The sequence below is a fragment of the Macaca thibetana genome, chromosome 5, assembly GCF_024542745.1.
Source record: "Macaca thibetana thibetana isolate TM-01 chromosome 5, ASM2454274v1, whole genome shotgun sequence".
In the NCBI taxonomy this organism is placed as follows: Eukaryota; Metazoa; Chordata; class Mammalia; order Primates; family Cercopithecidae; genus Macaca; species Macaca thibetana.
Genome location: NC_065582.1, coordinates 185,260,860 through 185,279,234, shown reverse-complemented (window position 1 = coordinate 185,279,234; position 18,375 = coordinate 185,260,860). Strand labels below are relative to the sequence as shown.

At 62.8% G+C, this 18,375-nt stretch overlaps 3 protein-coding genes across 52 annotated transcripts; 1 reads left to right on the top strand and 2 right to left on the bottom strand.

Moving 5' to 3' along the window:
• Positions 1-1,246: 1,246 nt before the first annotated feature.
• On the bottom strand, positions 1,247-12,141 carry ATP5ME (ATP synthase membrane subunit e). Of its 50 annotated transcripts, none has more exons than XM_050790797.1 (5): positions 12,138-12,141; positions 3,062-3,124; positions 2,758-2,812; positions 2,145-2,243; positions 1,247-1,336 (listed from the first exon to the last, which is right to left on the bottom strand). In XM_050790797.1, the coding sequence occupies exons 2-5, from the start codon at positions 3,095-3,097 to the stop codon at positions 1,311-1,313; spliced, it is 216 nt and encodes a 71-aa protein (XP_050646754.1). In that variant the 5' UTR covers positions 3,098-3,124; positions 12,138-12,141; the 3' UTR covers positions 1,247-1,310. The 50 variants fall into 50 exon arrangements, with proteins under 50 accessions (XP_050646754.1, XP_050646716.1, XP_050646730.1 ...); XM_050790759.1 differs by lacking the exon at positions 12,138-12,141 and adding an exon at positions 12,028-12,031; XM_050790773.1 differs by lacking the exon at positions 12,138-12,141 and adding an exon at positions 11,171-11,174.
• Positions 3,315-10,992, top strand: MYL5 (myosin light chain 5). Its single transcript, XM_050790809.1, has 8 exons — positions 3,315-3,546; positions 6,804-6,941; positions 7,576-7,683; positions 7,881-7,956; positions 8,867-8,971; positions 9,457-9,535; positions 10,091-10,139; positions 10,852-10,992. Exons 2-8 carry the CDS (start codon positions 6,939-6,941, stop codon positions 10,951-10,953), a joined length of 522 nt encoding a protein of 173 aa, XP_050646766.1. The 5' UTR covers positions 3,315-3,546; positions 6,804-6,938; the 3' UTR covers positions 10,954-10,992.
• On the bottom strand, positions 10,917-16,089 carry SLC49A3 (solute carrier family 49 member 3). The gene is given in 12 exon segments (XM_050790807.1): positions 10,917-11,121; positions 11,123-11,218; positions 11,559-11,679; positions 12,007-12,116; positions 12,435-12,592; positions 12,834-12,986; positions 13,449-13,565; positions 13,686-13,823; positions 14,785-14,861; positions 15,057-15,270; positions 15,502-15,660; positions 15,956-16,089. Coding segments are annotated over 12 exon segments (1,584 nt in total). The 5' UTR covers positions 15,992-16,089.
• Positions 16,090-18,375: the final 2,286 nt, after the last annotated feature.

Genomic DNA, 18,375 nt, shown 5'->3' with positions numbered 1-18,375 from the left:
CCCGGCACCGCCAGAGGCCTGCAGGAAAGGGGTGCTGGATTTTTTGTTTTGAGACAGTCTCACTCTGTCACCCAGGCTGGAATGTAGCGGCATGGTCTTGGCTCAATGCAACCTCCACCTTCTGGGTTCAAGCAATTCTCCTGCCTCAGCCTCCTGAGTAGCTGGGATTACAGGCACCCATCACCACAACCAGCTAATTTTTATATTTTTAGTAAAGACGGGGTTTTGCCATGTTGGCCAGACTGGTCTTGAACTCCTGACCTCAAGTGATCCGCCCACCTCAGCCTCCCAAAGTGCTGGGATTACAGGTGTGAACCACCGTGCCCAGCCTTCATTTTCATCTCACTGGTCAGAGACCCCTGGTATCCAGGGCCTGGGACTGGGATGAGGGGCTCCTAAGAGGTTCTGAAGGACCCTGCAACCAGCCCCTCTGGACGCCAGGACGGGATGTGAAAGCATCTTGCTCACTCAAACGTCACCTTAACCAAATGTCCTGAAAAGCTTGTAGGCTGCTCCTCCCTCTGGCCTCACATGTGCAAATGAACTCATTTTACAAACTGGGGCTCCAAGCCTAGATTTGTTCAAGGCATGTAATTGGGAAGTAGCAACTTCAATCTATCCATTGCAAACCACCAGGCCAAGGGTTAGAGTTGTTGGCAAGCTCACAGCCAGGAGGGTGAGAAGTCCAGGAAGCCTGTTGGGGAGGGAAGTCGCTCAGGCACCACAGGACCACCTTCCTGCACAGCTCAAACAGCACTCAGGCCCTGTCCTCATGAGGTCACATCACTGGACTTTTAGTCCCAAGTCTGACCTGGCCACCTCCTGGGATCAAAGGGAGGATTTGTGAAGTGGCAGGTGGGGGCAAGGAGTTATCGTGGAGGACCCAGCTTCCAACTGTAAGGGCAGCAGCCAGTGCCCACCTCTCCCCATCCAGGAGTCTGGGCTGCTGACAGCAGCAGCCTAGAACTCAGAATCAAGACAACCCCAGTACTCATGAGGCCTCCAGCTGACTGACCATTACAGACGCCCTTTGGGGCGCCCACCTGGATGCCCCAGACAGAACAGGCAGCGCGCGTCTGTCCTTCTCGCTGTGTTTGTATGATGCATTCTGGGTCTGTGAATGGTCACGTGGATTAATACTTTTGAAACCCCCTCCCTGTCTTCCACCTCATGTGAACTGGGAGATGGACAGAACTTCAACCTAGGAGTTTGACAACCAGTGACAGCAAATGAGAAGGAGCCAGAGTATCACACATCACAGGAAGCTTTATTCATCCGCTGCTGCTCCAGAGAGAGGGTCACGGGGTCACTCACTTTAATATGCTGTCATCTTGGGCTGGAAGGTTAGAAGAAAAGCACATGTTACTACACGCAGGTAACCTAAAAAGACGTCAGCTTCCCAGTTGTTTTGGTTTGTTTTTTTTGTTTTGAGATGGAGTCTCCCTCTGTCACCCAGGCTGAAGTGCAATGGTGTGATCTCAGCTCACTGCAACCTCTGCATCCCAGGTTAAAGCGATTCTCCCGCCTCAGCCTCCTGAGTAGCTGGGATTACATGTATCTGCCATCATACCTGGCTAATTTTTTTTTTTTTAGACAAAGAGTTTTGCTTTGCTGCCCAGGCTGGAGTGCAGTGGTGTGATCTCAGCTCACTGCAACCTCTGCCTCCCGGGTTCAAGCACCACCTCCCAGGTTCAAGCAATTCTCGTGCCTCAGCTGAGTAGCTGGGATTACATGCCTGCCACCATGCCCGGCTGATTTTTTGTATTTTAGTAGAAATGGGGTTTCACCATCTTGCCCAGGCTGGTCTCGAACTCCTGAACTCAGGCAGTCTGCCTGTCTCGGCCTCCCAAAGTGCTAGGATTACAAGCATGAGCCACCACACCCGGCCATGCCCAGCTAATTTTTGTAGAGACAGGGTTTTACCATGTTGGTCAGGCTGGTCTTGAACTCCTGACCTCAGGTGATCTGCCGGCCTCGGCCTCCCAAAATGCTGGGATCACAGGCATGAGCCACCATGCCTGGCCAGCTTCCCTGTTTTTAAACAATCCACATCTACTTAGCTCTGCTTGAATGTCCTTCTCCATTTTCCTTATCCCTGCACAAACCTGGGAGGGACAATCTATAAGAGCTAGTGTCACACGTACCTTCTGCCAATTCTCTGGCAATCCGTTTCAGTTCATCCTGCCTCTTCTTCTCCTCTGCTTCTATCCTCCTCTCCTCTTCTGCCCGAGGTTTTAGGTAATCTGTTTGGGGGAATGCAGGGGAATAAACTTCACTGGAAATGCTGCATAAAAGGAACTGAGTCCACAGGTCAAGGTATCTTCAGCGACGCTGTGAACCAGAAGCACCTGCTGTCCCCTCTCTTTATGTCAACGAGAGTCAACGCCTGACCTTCACCCTAAAGAGTCCAATCCAGAGGCTACAGGGTCCCTGCTGCCCACTCCCTCATGCACTGGCTCACTCGTCCTCTGTGAACAGGGGCTGCCTCCCGTCAGACCTCAGCACTCCAACACCCACTCAGCACCCGTTTTCAACAAGCAGCAGCCGTTTTCGAGTCCCCCGCCCGAGCCTCAGAGGCCTGAGCTTTGGGTGAGCTGTTTCCACTCTAGGGGTCCCGCTCGGTGGAGGACACGGTCTGCCTCGCATGAGTCCCAGCCCCACTTCCAGAGCTGGAGTTCACCAAATGGCAGATGAAGAACTTCACAGGAAAGCCGAGCAGATCCCGCCCCGGCCCCGGGCCCGCCCGCGGTCACTCACTGTAGCGCGTGGCTCCGTAGGCCATACCGAGGAACAGGGCGGAGTAGCGGCCGAGCTGCGAGAGAGGTTGATCAGAGGCGGCGGGAAACCGGACTCGCGGGATGGGGGTCGCGGGAGGAGAGGGGATGGGGTCGCCGGGCAGAGGTCGCAGGAGGGGTGGGGGTCGGGTCGCCGGGCGAGCGAGGGTCGCCGGGCGGGGATCATGGGGGCGGGGGGCGGGGGTCGCAGCCCGCGGGGTGGGAGCTGCGGGGCGGGACACGGAGGGGCCCAGAGCACTGCTCGGCGGCTGCAAAGCCTGGATCACCTTGATGAGCGGAGAGACCTCCACCGGCGGCACCATCTTGTCCCTGACCTCCGCACCGGAAGCACAACCCGCAGTCGGAGGCGGACGCCGCACAAGCCCGCAAAGCCTTGGAGGCAAAGGCGGAGCTGGACGGACGCATGCGCTGTCAGCAGCGAGAGAGCGGGGCAGGGGGGCGGGGCGCGCCTCCTGGTGGCTGGAGGGTGACTGCGCACTCCCGGGCCGTGGTGACGTCACGTAATGCGCACGCGCACAAGGGCCGGGGCGTGCGCGGATGACCACCGGCTGCGCCCGCGCGGTTGCTTCGTGAGGCGGTGTCAGCGCCGAGTGGGCCGGGGGTTTCTTTTCGCCGCAGGGCTTGGGCCCGGCTGTCTCCCCGAGCCGCTGCTGAGGTCCTGTCGTGCGCGTCCTGGCCGTGTGTCCACACCCCAGACTGCGGACTGAGGCGCACTCGGTCTTCTTGCGGCGCGGAGCGTCCGGGACCTGAGGTCAGGGCGGCTCGGGCGGGTCCAGCCCCGCGGTCCGTGCACACCTGAGGGCGGCCTGGGCAGGGACCTGGGGGTCCTGGGAGCGGAGTGTGAGCCAAGTGCAGGTGGCTCCCCGGGCAGGTCCTTCCCCTACAGGGCAGTGACCCTCTGGCCAGTGTCTGTCGCCGGCCGGGCCGCGCTGGACTCCGCAGCCCGCGGTAGCATGGCCTCCAGGCCGCTCTGCCTGTGGCTGCTTTGCCTGGGGGCACCGGACGCCCTTCCCGCCGGAGCTGGAGCTTCCTCACCCCAGGATCTCCCATCACTTCCGTCCCGAGGAGGGGCTGGGATCTTCTTGGGAAGACCAGCCCCCAACAGAGGCTGCTCCCTGGGTCCCCCGACTCCAGCTTTCAGGACTCCACAGCTCCAAGGGCCCGCCCCGGCCCAGGCCTGGGGACCACTGAGCCCCTCACTGGTCTTTGCTGGCCTCTGTCCACCTCCCAGTAGCTGTGTGTCTCCCACAGCTGCCCAGAGATAGGGCCTGCGGTGCCCATGTAGCCTCCCCACTGTACCCGGGGTGCTGACCTGGCAGCCCCATGGACACCAGGCCTGGAGTCTGGGCAGGAGCCTTGCCCCTCCCACGTTCTGGATCTTCCTGGCAGCAGCCATGCTGTCCGTGTTGGGCCATCTGCGGGCCCCCTTTGGCCCCATGCAGTAGTGACGCAAGGCCTCCTGTGTCCCCTCTCCTGGCCCTGCACTGCTACGGGCAGAAGCAACTGGAGAACTATGGCTCGGGCCTCGCTAAGGTGCAGCATCACAAACTCCAGGACTCCTGAAGCGGGCATGGGGAGGACCACAATCCTGGCGACCTGGGCTGCCTGCCCAGGCCTGAGCCACCTCTACCTTCTCTCCTGGCTTGTTCTGGGGTCCAGGGCCTGGGCCTCTCTGGCTGAGAAACTGGGAAGTCACTGGGCTCTGTTTCCTGGGCTGGGTATACCAAGACCAATCCTATAGGGCAGGGGTTCCCAGCCCCCAGCCACAGACCAGTACCAGCTGGTGGCCTGTTAGGAACCGGGCAGCACAGGATAAGGTGAGGGAGCATTGAGGGAGCATGACCGCCTGAGCTCCACCCACTGCCAGATCAGCCTGGGCATCAGATTCCCACAGGAGCATGAACCGTACTGTGAGCTGCGCACTCGGATCTGGATTGCGCTCTCCCTGTGAGAATCTAATGCCTGATGAACTAAGGTGGGACAGTTTCATCCCGAAACCTTCCTCCCCAACACGGAAAAATTGTCCTCCATGAAACCTGTCCCAAGTGCCAAAAAGGTTGGGGACTTGCTGTGGGGCCACCCTGATCTTTTCTCCAGCTTCTGTGAGGTTGACCTGCAGGCCCTGAAGACTCCTGCCTGAGGCCTCTGCCTGAACCCTGTCCTCAGGGGGCCAGAAGCAAGCCCCAGCTCTCCCCAGACCTCCTATTGCTTGCTGAGGAAGCCGCAGGTGCACACTGGATCCGCCAGGCACAGAAGCATTCTGGCCCTCAGCAAAGCCCCCACCTTCCGCCAGGGCAGACGGCCTCGGGTGACCACGGGTGGTTTCCCTTCACTGGATTTTAAAATAAACCAGAGTCCTCAGCAACTCCTGCTTCCAGAATCAAAAATAAGTGTCTCTGGGGCCCAAGGTGGGGGGTGAGGGGGACATACCAGCAGCTTCCACCGGAGGTGGGGTGGGGCAGGGCAGGGCACCAGCAGGGAAAACACTCGGGCAAACACATACCGCCCAGGGAAGACCCCCTGAAGCCGGTGGAGACCTGCCTTTGCTCAGGGCCTTTCCTGAGAGCTCAGTGGTGGGAAGGGTCCCACCTGGCTCAAGACATGGCCTGTCGGGGCCTCTGCAGCTGTCGGGTCAGCTGTGGGTGCAGAAGCTGATAGTCCCCCAGCTCAGGCTCTGCTGCTATCTTTAGTGCTGTGCTCAGACTCCAGTGGCCTGGGAACCCTCTGCAGGGAGCTCTGCAGCCCTTCTCACATTCCTGGTGGCCTCGGGGGGCCTCCCAACCATGCTTCCCCTTTCGGTGTGGTTCTTCTCACTCCTGCAGCCCAGCAATACCCCTTCAGGGTCATACCCAGACCCCACTGGACTAGCAGCAGGGGATGCCCTGGCCCTTGTTCCCAGCCCCAGGTTCCCACATCTGGTCACCTGGCTCCTTGCAGTCGGCCCCAGGTCCCTCCTGGGCAGGTCATGCCTCCCAGGGACCTCGAGCTCGAGCGTCAGTGCTGCATAGAGACCGTTGGACCTGGGGATGGAACCAGGCAGCATCTCGGGGGATGCCAACTGTAACCATGTGTCCCTCAGAGGGTAGGACCTCTGCTCAAAAGACACACAAGTGGCACCAGTCTTTTTAGCTTTGCAGACACAATGGTGCCCCCAGGGGATTCCACCCGACTGCTGTGGCTGCATACACTTACTCCCACCCCCGCCCCTGCAGCACCGAGGGGCAGCTGCCTCCCACCCAGACACAGGCCTGGGGGGCTCCAAGAGCTAGTTCTCCACTCAGTCTGCAGGCCTCCTCTTTGATCCTGCTTGGCCTGCAGACCCTCCCCCCACCCCTTGAACCAGGGCATCTGGATTGACTCTGTGGTGGCCTCCGATATCTGGCACCACCAACAGACCCCAGGCCAGGTCCCTTCCCCAGACTCTGCCCTTGAGGCCATGGTATAGGGGGTAAGACCAGGCTCAGGGCCCTGGAGTCCCCTCCCAGGCCATCTGAGCAGCTTGGCCACCTCCGTGGCTCCTCCATCCCAGAAATGTCATCACCCATGGGCCAGGCAAGGAGCTCCCAGCCATGAGGTCAGACCGGGTGGTCCCAGGGCCAAGGCTATGGACTGACTTTTCTGTCACTGAGGCAGGGAAGGGCGTAAACACCCCTGACACACAGAGTGTGCTTGGCAGAAGCCTGGTGACCAGCTGCAGTCACCCACAGCAGCTTGGTGCAAATCCAGAAAGATGCCCCTTCCTCTGGCTCCTGCAGTTCCAGGGTGCCCAGGCCCCCAGGCAAGAGCTCGTGCAGGTGGCCCTGGTGACACACAGCATCGTTGGGAGAACTAAGCCTCCCCGTGGGTGGGGGACACGTGGGGTAGGAGGTGGTCCTGGCCAGAGGTGCCTGGGGAGGCTGGGGGCCTGGCAGGGTGGGGCATGGCAAGGGTGTGAGTCACTGCTGGGCTGCCAAAGCTCACTCTGCAGTTGTCCAGTTCCCTGGGGTAGCCCCAAACCTGTCCTTGTAGGGAGTGGCAGCCGGAGTCTGAGCTGTCCTGGGGGACCAAGTGGGAGCTTAAGATGGGCAAGACCTGAGGCCCTGGGTAGACGCATCAAAGCAGGCAGAACCCTGGGCAGACGCATCGAAGCAGGCAGAAGCAGGCATGGTGAGCAGGCCACTGTGCATGCCTGGGGTAGGCAAGTGGGTATGAGCTGTGCCGTGCGTGTGTACATGTGCACAGAAAAGAGCATGGGCATGTCTGTGCATGCCTGTGAGTGCAGGTGTGGGCGTGTGCTGTGTGTGCATGTGTGTGTGCATGAACATGTGTATGTGCGTGTGTGTGACCATGCAGGTGTGGGCGTGTGCTGTGTGGTGGGAGGTACATGCCCCACGCTGCTGCCCTGGTGAGAGTCTGGAGCAGGATGAGGGGGTTCCTGGCCTTCATGAAATCCCAGTACCCAGAACAAGCCCACCCAGAGTCCACTTGCCCGTCAAGCCTTCAGAGGCCAAGCTGGCTCCTGCTGGACGGCAATCCCTGACCACTGTGCTCTGTGGGTCTTCCGGAAGCCACTCTCTCTCCCCCACTCCCTGTGCTGCAGCCAGACACCAGCAGCCGCCCTGCCCCCAACCCCAGCTACCCAGGCTTGAGGCTGGCATGCTCCTCAGCTGCCTGGCCCCCTCCAGCCCCACCCAAGGGCTGAGGTCCACCCTTCATCTGAGTTAAGTCTCTCAAAACTCTGGGTGCTCTGGAAGGTTTCCTCAGCCGGCCAGGACCCTCAGCCATGGTGCTCCCATTGCAGGCCAGCAGGAAGACCAAGAAGAAGGAAGGGGGTGCCCTCCGGGCCCAGAGAGCCTCATCCAATGTCTTCTCCAACTTCGAGCAGACTCAGATCCAGGAGTTCAAGGAGGTAAGACTTTCCTGCTTCACTGGGAGCCCCCGTCCCCAGAAGCCTGTGCTGGGAAGACCCCATGTGGGCTGGCTCCAGGGCCAGAGGATAGGAGTGGGAGCCTATCCTCAGTCAGGGGTGCTGAGGAGCTGGGAGCAGGGGGCAGGGGCAGAGCCCAGCCGGGTCGGCAGCACAGCAGCCCTGGCCTCGCTTCCCAGGCATTCACACTCATGGATCAGAACCGAGACGGCTTCATCGACAAGGAGGACCTGAAGGACACCTACGCCTCCCTGGGTAGGTACCCAGGCAGAACACCTCAGAGACCTTGGAGGAGGCGAATACAGAGCATCCTCCAGTCCCATACGCTGCGGCCCCTCCTCCTCCAGGGCCTGGGCTTTAAAGACCCATCCGACGGCCCTGAAGGCTGCGAGGGGATGGCCCTGGCCTCCCTTGGTTCCATCAGAGCTAGCAGAGAGTGTCCCAGGGTGAGACAGGGTGGGTGGTACAGCCCAAGCCTGGAAACTCAGAGTGGGCTTTGGGGCAGCAGGCTCCAGGGCAGGGCTGACGCTCCGGTAGGACACTCCGATAGGCAGGCGGCTTGCCCTAAGCCGGACCACAGAGCTGACAGAGGGCATGGAGACCCTGCCCAGCCGGAACACAGAGCTGGGGGAGGGCCTGGAGACCCTGGCCCGCCTCTGCAGCACAGCCCAAGTGTGGTGGGGCACACTGCCCTCCCCAGCCTCAGTTCTCCCCGTGGCATATTCTGTTCCCAGCAGCTGCCTCTGACCTGAGGCAGGAGGGCAGGGGGCTTCGGTCCCACCCTGGGAGCTATGGAGTGACTTCTCCTTGGGGTGGGAGGGTCACAAGTGACCTGTCTTCCTCTCAGCCCTGCTTATGCCCAAGTAAGAACAGCAGATCCCAGCACCTTCCCAAGCTCTGTGTCACCTCCCTCTCCATCAGCCCTTAGTCCTGGGGCTCAGGGTTTGGGGTGAGGTGGACACAGCCAGCCAGACGCACCCACTGCCCCACATGCCTGGGCCAAGTGCCTCCTTCCCGCTCCCTCCCCACCCCTCCCATCTGCCTGCCTGGCCCTGTGCTGGGGTCACCTGCTGGTGGGGCCTGGCCCTGTGCTGGGGTCACCTGCTGGTGGGACAGCAGACATAGCAACAAGCCCTGCCCTGTGACGCCCCCGCATCTGTGACAGGCAAGACCAATGTCAAGGACGATGAGCTGGACGCCATGCTCAAAGAGGCCTCGGGGCCCATCAACTTCACCATGTTTCTGAACATGTTTGGGGAGAAGCTGAGTGGTGAGCACTGTTGGGACAGTCCTTGCCCTCCTAGTTAATTCCTGACAGTTAGAGATCCAGACATTTCACGTAAAAATCCCTCTTTTCCTATCTCTGGAGAAGCCCTAGGGCCTGGGAGCCAACAACTGTGGGGCCCCATCAGCCATCCCAGAGCCATGTGCTCAGGCTCGCCCTCCTGCCCCACATGCTGTGTGACCCGCCGTCGGGACCTCTGTCCCTCACTCATGCGGCACTCACCCCCAGCTCCAGGCCTGGGCTGACCCTGGGCACTCCAAAACTCACTACATCCCAGGGCAGGAGTGCCCGACAAGGCCTCCTTGGGGCTCAGGAAAGGAGAAGGCCTTCAGGCAGTGGCCACCTTGTGGGCAGAGGCTTGGAGTCACCCCTTGCTTGGGGCAGGGGTCTCCCCTCCTGCCACCTGCCCTTGGCAGCCGAAGCAGGACTGCCACCCTGAAGGCCCAGGGCTGAAGGTGCCTTTGTGGCAGGTACCGATGCCGAGGAGACCATTCTAAACGCCTTCAAGATGCTGGACCCAGACGGGAAAGGGAAAATCAACAAGGAGTAGTGAGTGCCCGGCTGGGGGAGGGCGGCCGGGCCGCCGGGGGTCCCCAGCGATCTCACCCTGTCCCAAAAGGGACAATCACCCACCAGATGCCACGCCCACCTCCCTACCTCTGACCAGCTTCAGGACCATGAGGAGTGAACCCAGGATCCCAGCTAAGTGGGACACCAGCCCTGCCCACACAGGGACCAGCAGCCAGTGCCCAGGGAGCGGCTTCCCCTCAGCCCACTCCTCCATCTTCAGCTCCTGCCAGGCACTGGCCTGTGACCTCCTTCGGGCTCTGTTCCCATCAGCAGCCCCCAGGCGGGCCCCCCAGAAGTGATGACCCCTGAGTGTGTCCTCTAAGGTCCCTCAGGCTCTGTCCCCATCAGCGGCTCCCCCAACCGTGATGATCCCTGAGTGTGTTGGGAAGCGGCCTGCCCCAGGGCCACACTCCTGCGGGAAGGGCGGGAGTGCAGTGAGCAGGGGCAGCCTGGGGCCCCTGGAGCACCTGAGCCCCACGAGAAGGCTCCTGCGCCCCCGCATCAGCCCGCGCTGACCCCTTTCCTCGTCCTCAGCATCAAGCGTCTGCTGATGTCCCAGGCTGACAAGATGACAGCGGATGAGGTCTGGCCCGCGGCTCCCCTGCCAAGCCCACGAGGGGAGGGCGGGGCTCCCGGGGTCAGCTGGTTGGAGGCGCACGCGGAGCCCGAGGGGCTGCAGCGCCGCGGTTAGGACCCAGGACAGAACAGGCCCCCGGGGGGACTCCCAAAGTGCCCGTTTGAGGGACAGAACTGGCTCAGAGGGGTCAGGTCAGCGGCTGGAGACCCCTCCCTTCCGTTAGGTCAGCGGCTGGAGACCCCCTCCGCCGCCCGAGCGTCTGTCCCAGCTTGAGGGGCGGGGCTCACAGCTGTGCGGCCCCGCAGCCGCCCCCCACGCCTGACGCACCCCTCCCAGCCCCAGCCCCAGAGGGCGAGACCAATGCCCGGGCACCCCCAGGACCCCCGCACCTCCCCCAGACCCCACACGGTCCTCCCAGAGGCTGCTGAAGGGCCGAGCCTCACACCTGCGCCCAGGCTATGGCTGCAGCCGCCCCCATCCCCGCCCCCATCCCCGCCCCCATCCCCGCCCCCATCCCCGCCCCATCCCCGCCCCCATCCCCGCCCCCATCCCCGCCCCCATCCCCTCCAGCACCGCCCTCATCCCCCGCCCCTGCCCCGCCCCCGCCCCTCCCCGCTCCCTCTCCCCCCGCGCGGAAACCACACCCGCGACCGCTGCAGGTGCGAGTTTGTATTTCGCTCCCGGAGCCCGCAGGGGGCCCTTTCGCCCCCGCCCGCAGGTGGACCAGATGTTCCAGTTCGCCTCCATCGATGCCGCGGGCAACCTGGACTACAAGGCGCTGAGCTACGTGATCACCCACGGGGAGGAAAAGGAGGAGTGAGGCCCGGCCTGGTCAATAAACCTGGACGCTAGGACGCTGCCTGCGAGTCCGCCGGGGCGGGAGGGCGCGTCCGTGGCTGCTGGGCCCTGTGCGCGAGGGGTCGCTCGGCAGCAGATAGGGTGGGGGCTCTGGGGCTCTCTGGGGTCCTCTAGCGAGGCCCCCCGCCTTGCACTCCGGAGTCGCCCTGCTGGGCCCCAGGACCCCAGCCCTTCCCGCTCCCCCTCGGTCCACACCCCGCCTTGAGTCTGCGCCGCCCACGGCCGCCCTGCCTGGTCCGGGTCCACACAGCAGTAGCCCTCTCGCTCAGCCGCGCATCAGTCTCGGGCCCAGGGGCTCTCCCCAGGCCCTGAGTGCGCCGAACGCCTTGGGTCCCTCAGCCCAGCTGTCTGGCGTGGTGGGCACAGCCCCGGTGACCCGAGTCTGCCTCCCCTTCACCACACGTCCCTGGTCAGTCTCCGCATCTTGGGGCTCTGGGAGGAGGTGGCAGGGCCCAGAGAAGCGGCTCCAGGAATGAGCTGGCCCTGAGCTTCCAAGCTGGGAGTGCCATGCTGGGGCCTCAAGGGGTAGTTTCCGGCGGGGACTCCTGGTCCTCGGCGCCTGGGCACGCGTTCTGGGTGGAGGAGGACTTGCCAGACTCTGCCTGCAGGCGCCGGTATGAGGTGTGGAAGAAGAGTACCAGGATGCAGCTGAAGAGGTTGCACAGGCTGGCCATCAGCAGCACAGACGCTGGGGACACATAGCACAGCTGTCCCCACAGCCAAGCCCCGGGGCCACAGATGGGCAGAGCCGGACGCTGGCCTATGGTGACACCACTACCCTTGACCACAGAGTGACCCCAGACAGAGCCCACTCCCAGTTCTTGACAGCCCTGAGGGGGTGTTTGCAGACCCAGGTCCTGAGAGAGGTCACCAGCATGGGGTCTGGGATATGGGTGTGCCAACCCACCTCTGATCTTGGCCACACCTGTCCTAGCTCACCTGTACTGTTGCCCAGGGACTCCCTGCGTGGGGCTCACCTGTCCAGTTCCCCGGGAACTCTCCATGTGGTGCTCACCTGTCCAGTCAAGTGGATCCTCCCCCTGCTGGCAGGTGGAGAAGGACCGCTCCGAGCATTGCACAGTCAGTGCCATCATCGCCAGCATGATGAATATTCCCTCGACCTGCCTAGACACACGTGGCCCTCAGCCCCCGCTGCACTGCCCATCCCCTCAGAGCCAGGTGCCACTTTGGGAAGTGTTGACATCAGTGCTGTCCCTTTTGCCACCACCCTCCCGAAGGCAGCACACAGCTTCGGTCACGGGCCCTATCAGCTGGCCCGGCCTGCACACAGCAGGCGCTCAGAACCTGCTCGGCTCTTGCCAGAGCAGGCAGGTTCCCCACCTCCCCGAAAAGGGGCCTGGACCACAGGGTGCAACCCCAGGGGTGTAGGGGTGGAGCAAGGGGAGTATCTCTGGGGAGCAGCAGGGGCAGATGGATACTCACCCCAGCACAAAGATCAGGCCTACGGCAGCCCCCTCCCCCACGGGGAAGGAACACTCGACTGCCAACTCCATGGCCACGGGGGTCACCGAGAAGCCAAAGAGCCCGAGGAGCGAGCAGGTGGTGGCCAGGGCAAGGGCCTGTCCCTGCAGCAGGGACACCTGGGAGCAGCGGAACGGCAGGCAGACAGGTGGAGGGGGTGGTGGTCAGAATTGGACCTGGTTTCATGGGACACGGGGCATGGGGCGGGAGAACCCATCCCACCCAGGGGCCACCCTAGCTGGCAGAGGCCGGGCAGGAGACAGTCCGGACCTCTGTTCCAGCCAAGCTGCCAACCGCCCTCTCCGGGCCTCACCACCCACCCACCCCTGCAGGGCGGTCTTGGCTTGAGGAGACCCTCACCAGGGCAAAGGCCATGCAGGCCAGAGAGACCAGGCACAGGCCGATCTTGGTGGCCTCAGTGAAGTGCTTGGTCCGGTCCACGTAGGGGCCGAGAGCCAGCGCCCCCAGGATCCCAAACGCAATGAAGAGAGCTCCACAGAGGCCAGAAAACCCCTGGAGGAGGCGAAGGCAAAGGTGGAAACATGCCCCCAATCCTACACCGGGCACTGATCCCAGAGGGCAGAGGGCCAGCTCAGAATGTGTGAGCAGAGCAAGGCCCTCCCTGCTGCATGTCTGGATACCAGAAGATGGCCCTGTCCTGCAGACCCACAGGGGTGGGGTCTTGCTGGGAAGGGGCACTGGGAGCCCTGGGGGCCCCATCTTCCCAACCACGCACCATCAGTCCCTCCACTCCATCCCACAGCTGCACCACCTCGCTGCAGCTGTGCCTACCACCTCCACCGCCTGTGGACATAATGTCGCCCAAGGCATCTCGGGAGGGCCCACAGCACAGAAGGGCGTCAATGTGGCCCCTGCCAGGATCGGACACGGAGCACCCCAGAGGCAGCGGTGACTCCGTGGCCGTATGGGGTGGGTGACAGAGGCAGAGCCCCCATGGGTGGGGCCAGGGCTCACATTGGAGTAGCCGCTTGCACAGAGGATCTGCTGCAGGAGGGTTGAGAAGCTGTAGGAGATCCCGATGCATCCCCCGAAGCACACAGCCAGGATGACATAGGCCTTATTCCGCACCAGCTTCGGGGAAAGAGTGTCTCAGCCCTGCAGCCCCGGGGGCCCTTCCCAAACCCATCCCCTCCTCGGCCTCTAGCCCCAACCCCCAAATCCACCCTACCCTGGGGAACCCACAGCACTGACCAGCTTGAGCCCATCCAGGAACTTCTCTGAGGTGGAGCTGGCAGCCCCGGCAGAGGGCGGGGTGGGGGGCACGCTCTCCCGTAGGCAGATGGTGGACAGCAGGCAGACAACGCCAGCAGGGATGGCATAGACACCGAGCTGGGGAGGGGTGTGTGTGTGCACAGGGAGACCACGCAGACTGGCGCCCACACACGCTGCAGCCCTGCCTGCCCCAGGTGCCACCTCTCAGCTCCTCCTGCCCCACCACTGGCTGCCTCCCAACCCCTGGTCTGCAGCCACCCTCTGCGAGGCCCAGGCTGGGAAGGGCCTGCTTGACTTCATCCTCGCCTGCTCCAGGGGCTGATAGGGAGCCCTGGCTGTCAACACATCCCTCACCAGTGACACCCTCCTGGCTGACGTTAGCCCAGCACCCCCAGGCTCCAGACTCATCTCACTGTCGGCTGCACAGCCCGTGACAGGGCTCAACACACGGACACCGATGGGTGCAGAGGCACACATGCACACACGCTCACCCTCAGTACATAGTCACAAGCACAGACACACCACACACACCCGATGCACATGCACGAGCACACACAGGCACACACCACACAACACACATGGGCACAGGAACAGAGACATGCACCGCACACACCACACACACTCGATACACATAGTCATGCATAGTAACATCACACACTGGCCGGGCACGGTGGCTCATGCCCGTAATCCCACTTTGGGAAGCCGAGGCAGAAGGATCACGAGGTCAGGAGTTTGAGACCAGCCTGGCCAACATGGTGAAACCCCACCCAACTCTACCAAAAATACAAAAAAAAAGAAAAAAAAATTAGCCGAGCATGGTGGCGCACGCCTGTAGTCCCAGCTACTCCAGAGGATGAGGCGGGGAATTGCTTAAACCCAGGAGGTGGAGGTTGCAGTGAGCCGAGATTACGCCACTGCAGTCCAGCCTGGACAACAGGCTGAGACTCCTCCTTGGGGGGCGGGGCGGGGGAAATCACACACAGGCATAGGAACACGGACACGCTTGGGCTCAGGAACACACAGACACGCATGCGCACACACCACACAGGCCAGGCACGGGCGCCTCATGACCCCTCACCATTAACAGAATGTCCTCGCCCTTCTTGACCAGCGCAGGGGACAGCATGTTGGCCACAAGGACGCCCAGGGGGTTCGCTGGGTGGGCGGATGCACAGGGAAATGCATCAGCTCGGCTGTGGCCCGGCTTCCTCTCCAGCCCACAGGTAGAAGCTTCTGGGCCCCAGCTCCTCCACCCTAGCCAGAGAGCCCGGGGAGCCGAGTATCTGTGCGTGGAGCCAGAAGAGACCCCGGGGTTCGCCCAGGCAGGCGGCCTCCCTCCCCGGAACTTACATATGGTGGTGAGCATGTTGGCCGTGGCTCGCTGGTGCTCTGGGAACCACAAGGCAGCCACCTTGGCTGGAGAGAAGATGACCAGGCTCTGGGCAAGGGCACAGAGGCTCTGGCCACCCATGAGGAAGGCAAATGGGTTTTGGGTCCCAACAACCACGCAGGGCACGATGCGTAGCACACTCCCAGCAAAGTTCAGCCACGCGCCCAGGATGGTCTGCGAGGAGGGTGTCAGGGACGGGGTCAGGATCTCTGCCGCCAACCCAGGTGCCCACCGCGTCCTCCCAGCACCTGCACTTCCCACTGCCGCCACCCTGACAGCTCTGCTGGGTCCCCAGCTGTTGGGACTGATGGGCCCTGGTCTGGGGAGGAGGCCTTGACTCTCGTACCCAAATGCAGGGGCCTTCACCCTGTCCCAGAGCGGGCCACGGTGTGGGGTCTGACTCACCGCCCCACGGAGCCCGACGGAGTCCAGGACCCAGATGGCCACCAGGCCAAACAGGGTGGATACCACGAGGTAGACCAGTGACAGCCAGTTGACCTGCGCCATGGACAGGACGAAGTGCTCGGCAACGATGTCAGCCACAGGTGCAAAGCTGAGCCACAGCTGCAGGGGCCAGGTGGGAGTCAGCACAGAGCCACAGACCCCAGACCTACGTGCTCTGGCCCCAGCCAGCCCGAGGGAGCCAGAGTGCCAGCAGGCCTGTGAGGCCGAGGGGATCCAGCAAGCTGGACACAGGGCCCTCCTGCCCAAGGAGAGCGCCACCTTGCCTTCCCCGAGGGAGGGCACCCAGTGCAGGGTCAGAAAGCATGCCCTGACCGGGGACCAGCCTGAGGGGCAGACACTAAGGCCAAGGACCTGGCCAGAGCCCACAGGACCACGAGCCCCACCCAGACCAGACCTGGGGCTCCAAGGCAGGCCAGGGAAAGACGGGCATGACAGGGTCTCAGCTAGAACCTCTGGGATTGCAGGCCAGCCCCACCCAAAGCCAGCCCGACCTTCCCTCCCAGAAGGCCCAGGTGTTTGGGCAGAATGTTGACAGAGCGGATGCCATTCCCCACCCCGCAGGCATTATCAGGTGCTAGGGCTCTCCACCCCACAGACGTCTGGCACACAGCACGAGTGCACACTGCGGCCGAGGGGAAGGCCTCCTAGAGGAGGTGAGACTGGCTCATCCCTGAGGGAGGTCAAAGTGGAGCCGGTCACCAGGGCTCACTATAGGAGGGAGGAGGGCGTCCACGCGTGGGCCCCGAGGAGGCTGTGTCACTCAAGGTCAACTTCCATGAGTCCACCAAGCTCCAGGCCACACCCTCCGGCAGAGCAGCCAGACCCAGGCTCCACCCGGACGAGGTCTGACTCAGCCCACGGGACAGGACAGGGAGCTTGGGCAACAGCCACCTTGTCTTCCTTTTTCCGCAGGACAGGGCCAGGGGCAGATCTCCCAGGCACAGAACGAGCTCCCCAAGCCCAGCTGATGGCTGCCTGGCCAAGCCCACGGAGAGAAAGCCAGGCGTCCACTGACAAAGCCTGCCCTGCAGAGCCAAGCCCGCCGTTCCAGCCTCAGCCCTGTCCTGCTTCCTCGGGGGCCTGAGTGAGGCCCACAGCTGACTCACTGAGCAGAGATGCGTCTGAAGCGTGCGGGGCAACGTGGGAGGACGATCTGTCCAACTCCCTTCCTCCTCTCCCAGCCTCGACCCTGCCCTCGCTCGCCCCCTTGGGTCCTTTGAGTCTCATCCAGAGCACTGGGCTTGGCTGTCTTCTAGGTGGGTGTTGACCCAAGCTCTGCTCCGCCCGCCCCTTACACTGCCCGCTGGAACCCGGGAGCCCTGGTCACTGGCTGCAGATGAGGAACTCCAGCCTCAAGGGCACTTGGCTGGAGTGAACATGGTGCTCACGGCTCACTGTGGTGACCCAGGCAGAGACCATGATGACTCTTGGTGTCAGGGTGAGATTTCTGTGTGCTCCATGATGACTTGTGGGTATTGCTACAACGGTGAAGAACTGCAGTAGGAGGCCCTTGACTGTCCAAGGAATGCCCCACACCCAGGACACCTACTGACCATCGAACCAGCCCACACCCTCAGACGCTCCAGCCAAAGTCAGTTATGGCTCCCCCAGTGCCTGGACACGGTGGGCCAGGACGCCAAGCCACGGCAGTGAGTTACATACGGCGTGTGCCGGCATCTGTGGGCAGCAGGCAGCCCCCAGGCCCATCCAGCAGATCCCAGGCCTGTCTTGTCCGGGAGCTGGTTCTCCATTCCCAGCCAGCAAAGGAGGAGGGGAGAGGCCCCGGGGTCCACCTGGAAGAACCCTGACCCAGGCCTAACAGCGGCTCCTGCTCCTGACCCTGAGCTTCCTGACCATCCCCGTGACCCGGCGCCTCCCTAAGCTGTGGGTCCTGCTGCCAACTCTAGCTGTTCATTGCACATTGCCCAGATACTGCCCAACCAGTTCCTGAAGCTCCCTGGAATGGTTGATGAGGGCACACAGGGCAGGAAAGGCTGCAGTGTGCAGCACGGGAAGGGAGTGGGGGCAGGATGGAGCCCAGCCCAGCCCAGGAGCCGCCCCTCACTCAGAGTCAGGTGGAGGAGAGTGCGGCTCCAAGCCCACCTCTGCTCTGTGCCTGCTGTCCTGGGGCTGGGAGGCGTGGAGGGAGGGAGGGAGGGCCTTTGCAGGGCCACCTGTATGTGCTGGCTGGGGAAGAGGGACCCAGGCCACTGGCTGGAGCCACTGAAGGCTGGGAAGGGCTGGGACTCCATGACTGGCAGATCCCCCTGGACACCCAGCCCTCCTGCTCTGTGCCCTGGGCCCCGACACCTCCAGGACAGACAGTGCCCCCAGTGCCCACACCCCCTAGCCACCCCCAGAAGGCACCACCTGGCCCCGGCCCCAGCCAGCACCTGGCACCTCGGGCTGTGGCCACAGGAAAATGAAACCCAGCTGGTCCGAAGGGACCGAGGGTCCCGGAGCCCCCTGTCCCTGTCCCCGCCCCTACCATGGCGTTGGAGCAGCTGACCAGGCTGACTACGAGCAGGAACACCCAGCGGCGAGCGTAGGTGCGGTGGGCCTGTTGTGCACACAGGGCCCCGGGCTCGGCCAACCCGGGGTCTGCCCCCGTCTGTCCTGCCATCGTCCGCGGCTCCATGGGTCTCCATCGGTCCCACGGGCGGCCCGGGCTTAAGGACCTTCCAGTGTGGGCCGGGACCGCCCGCGGGTGGAGGTGGGGACAGGTGGAGCAACGGGGCCAGTTCCGCCCCAGGGACTACGGAGGAGGGTCCCGCCCCGTTGCAGTTAAAGAAGACCCAAAAAAGGGGATGAAAG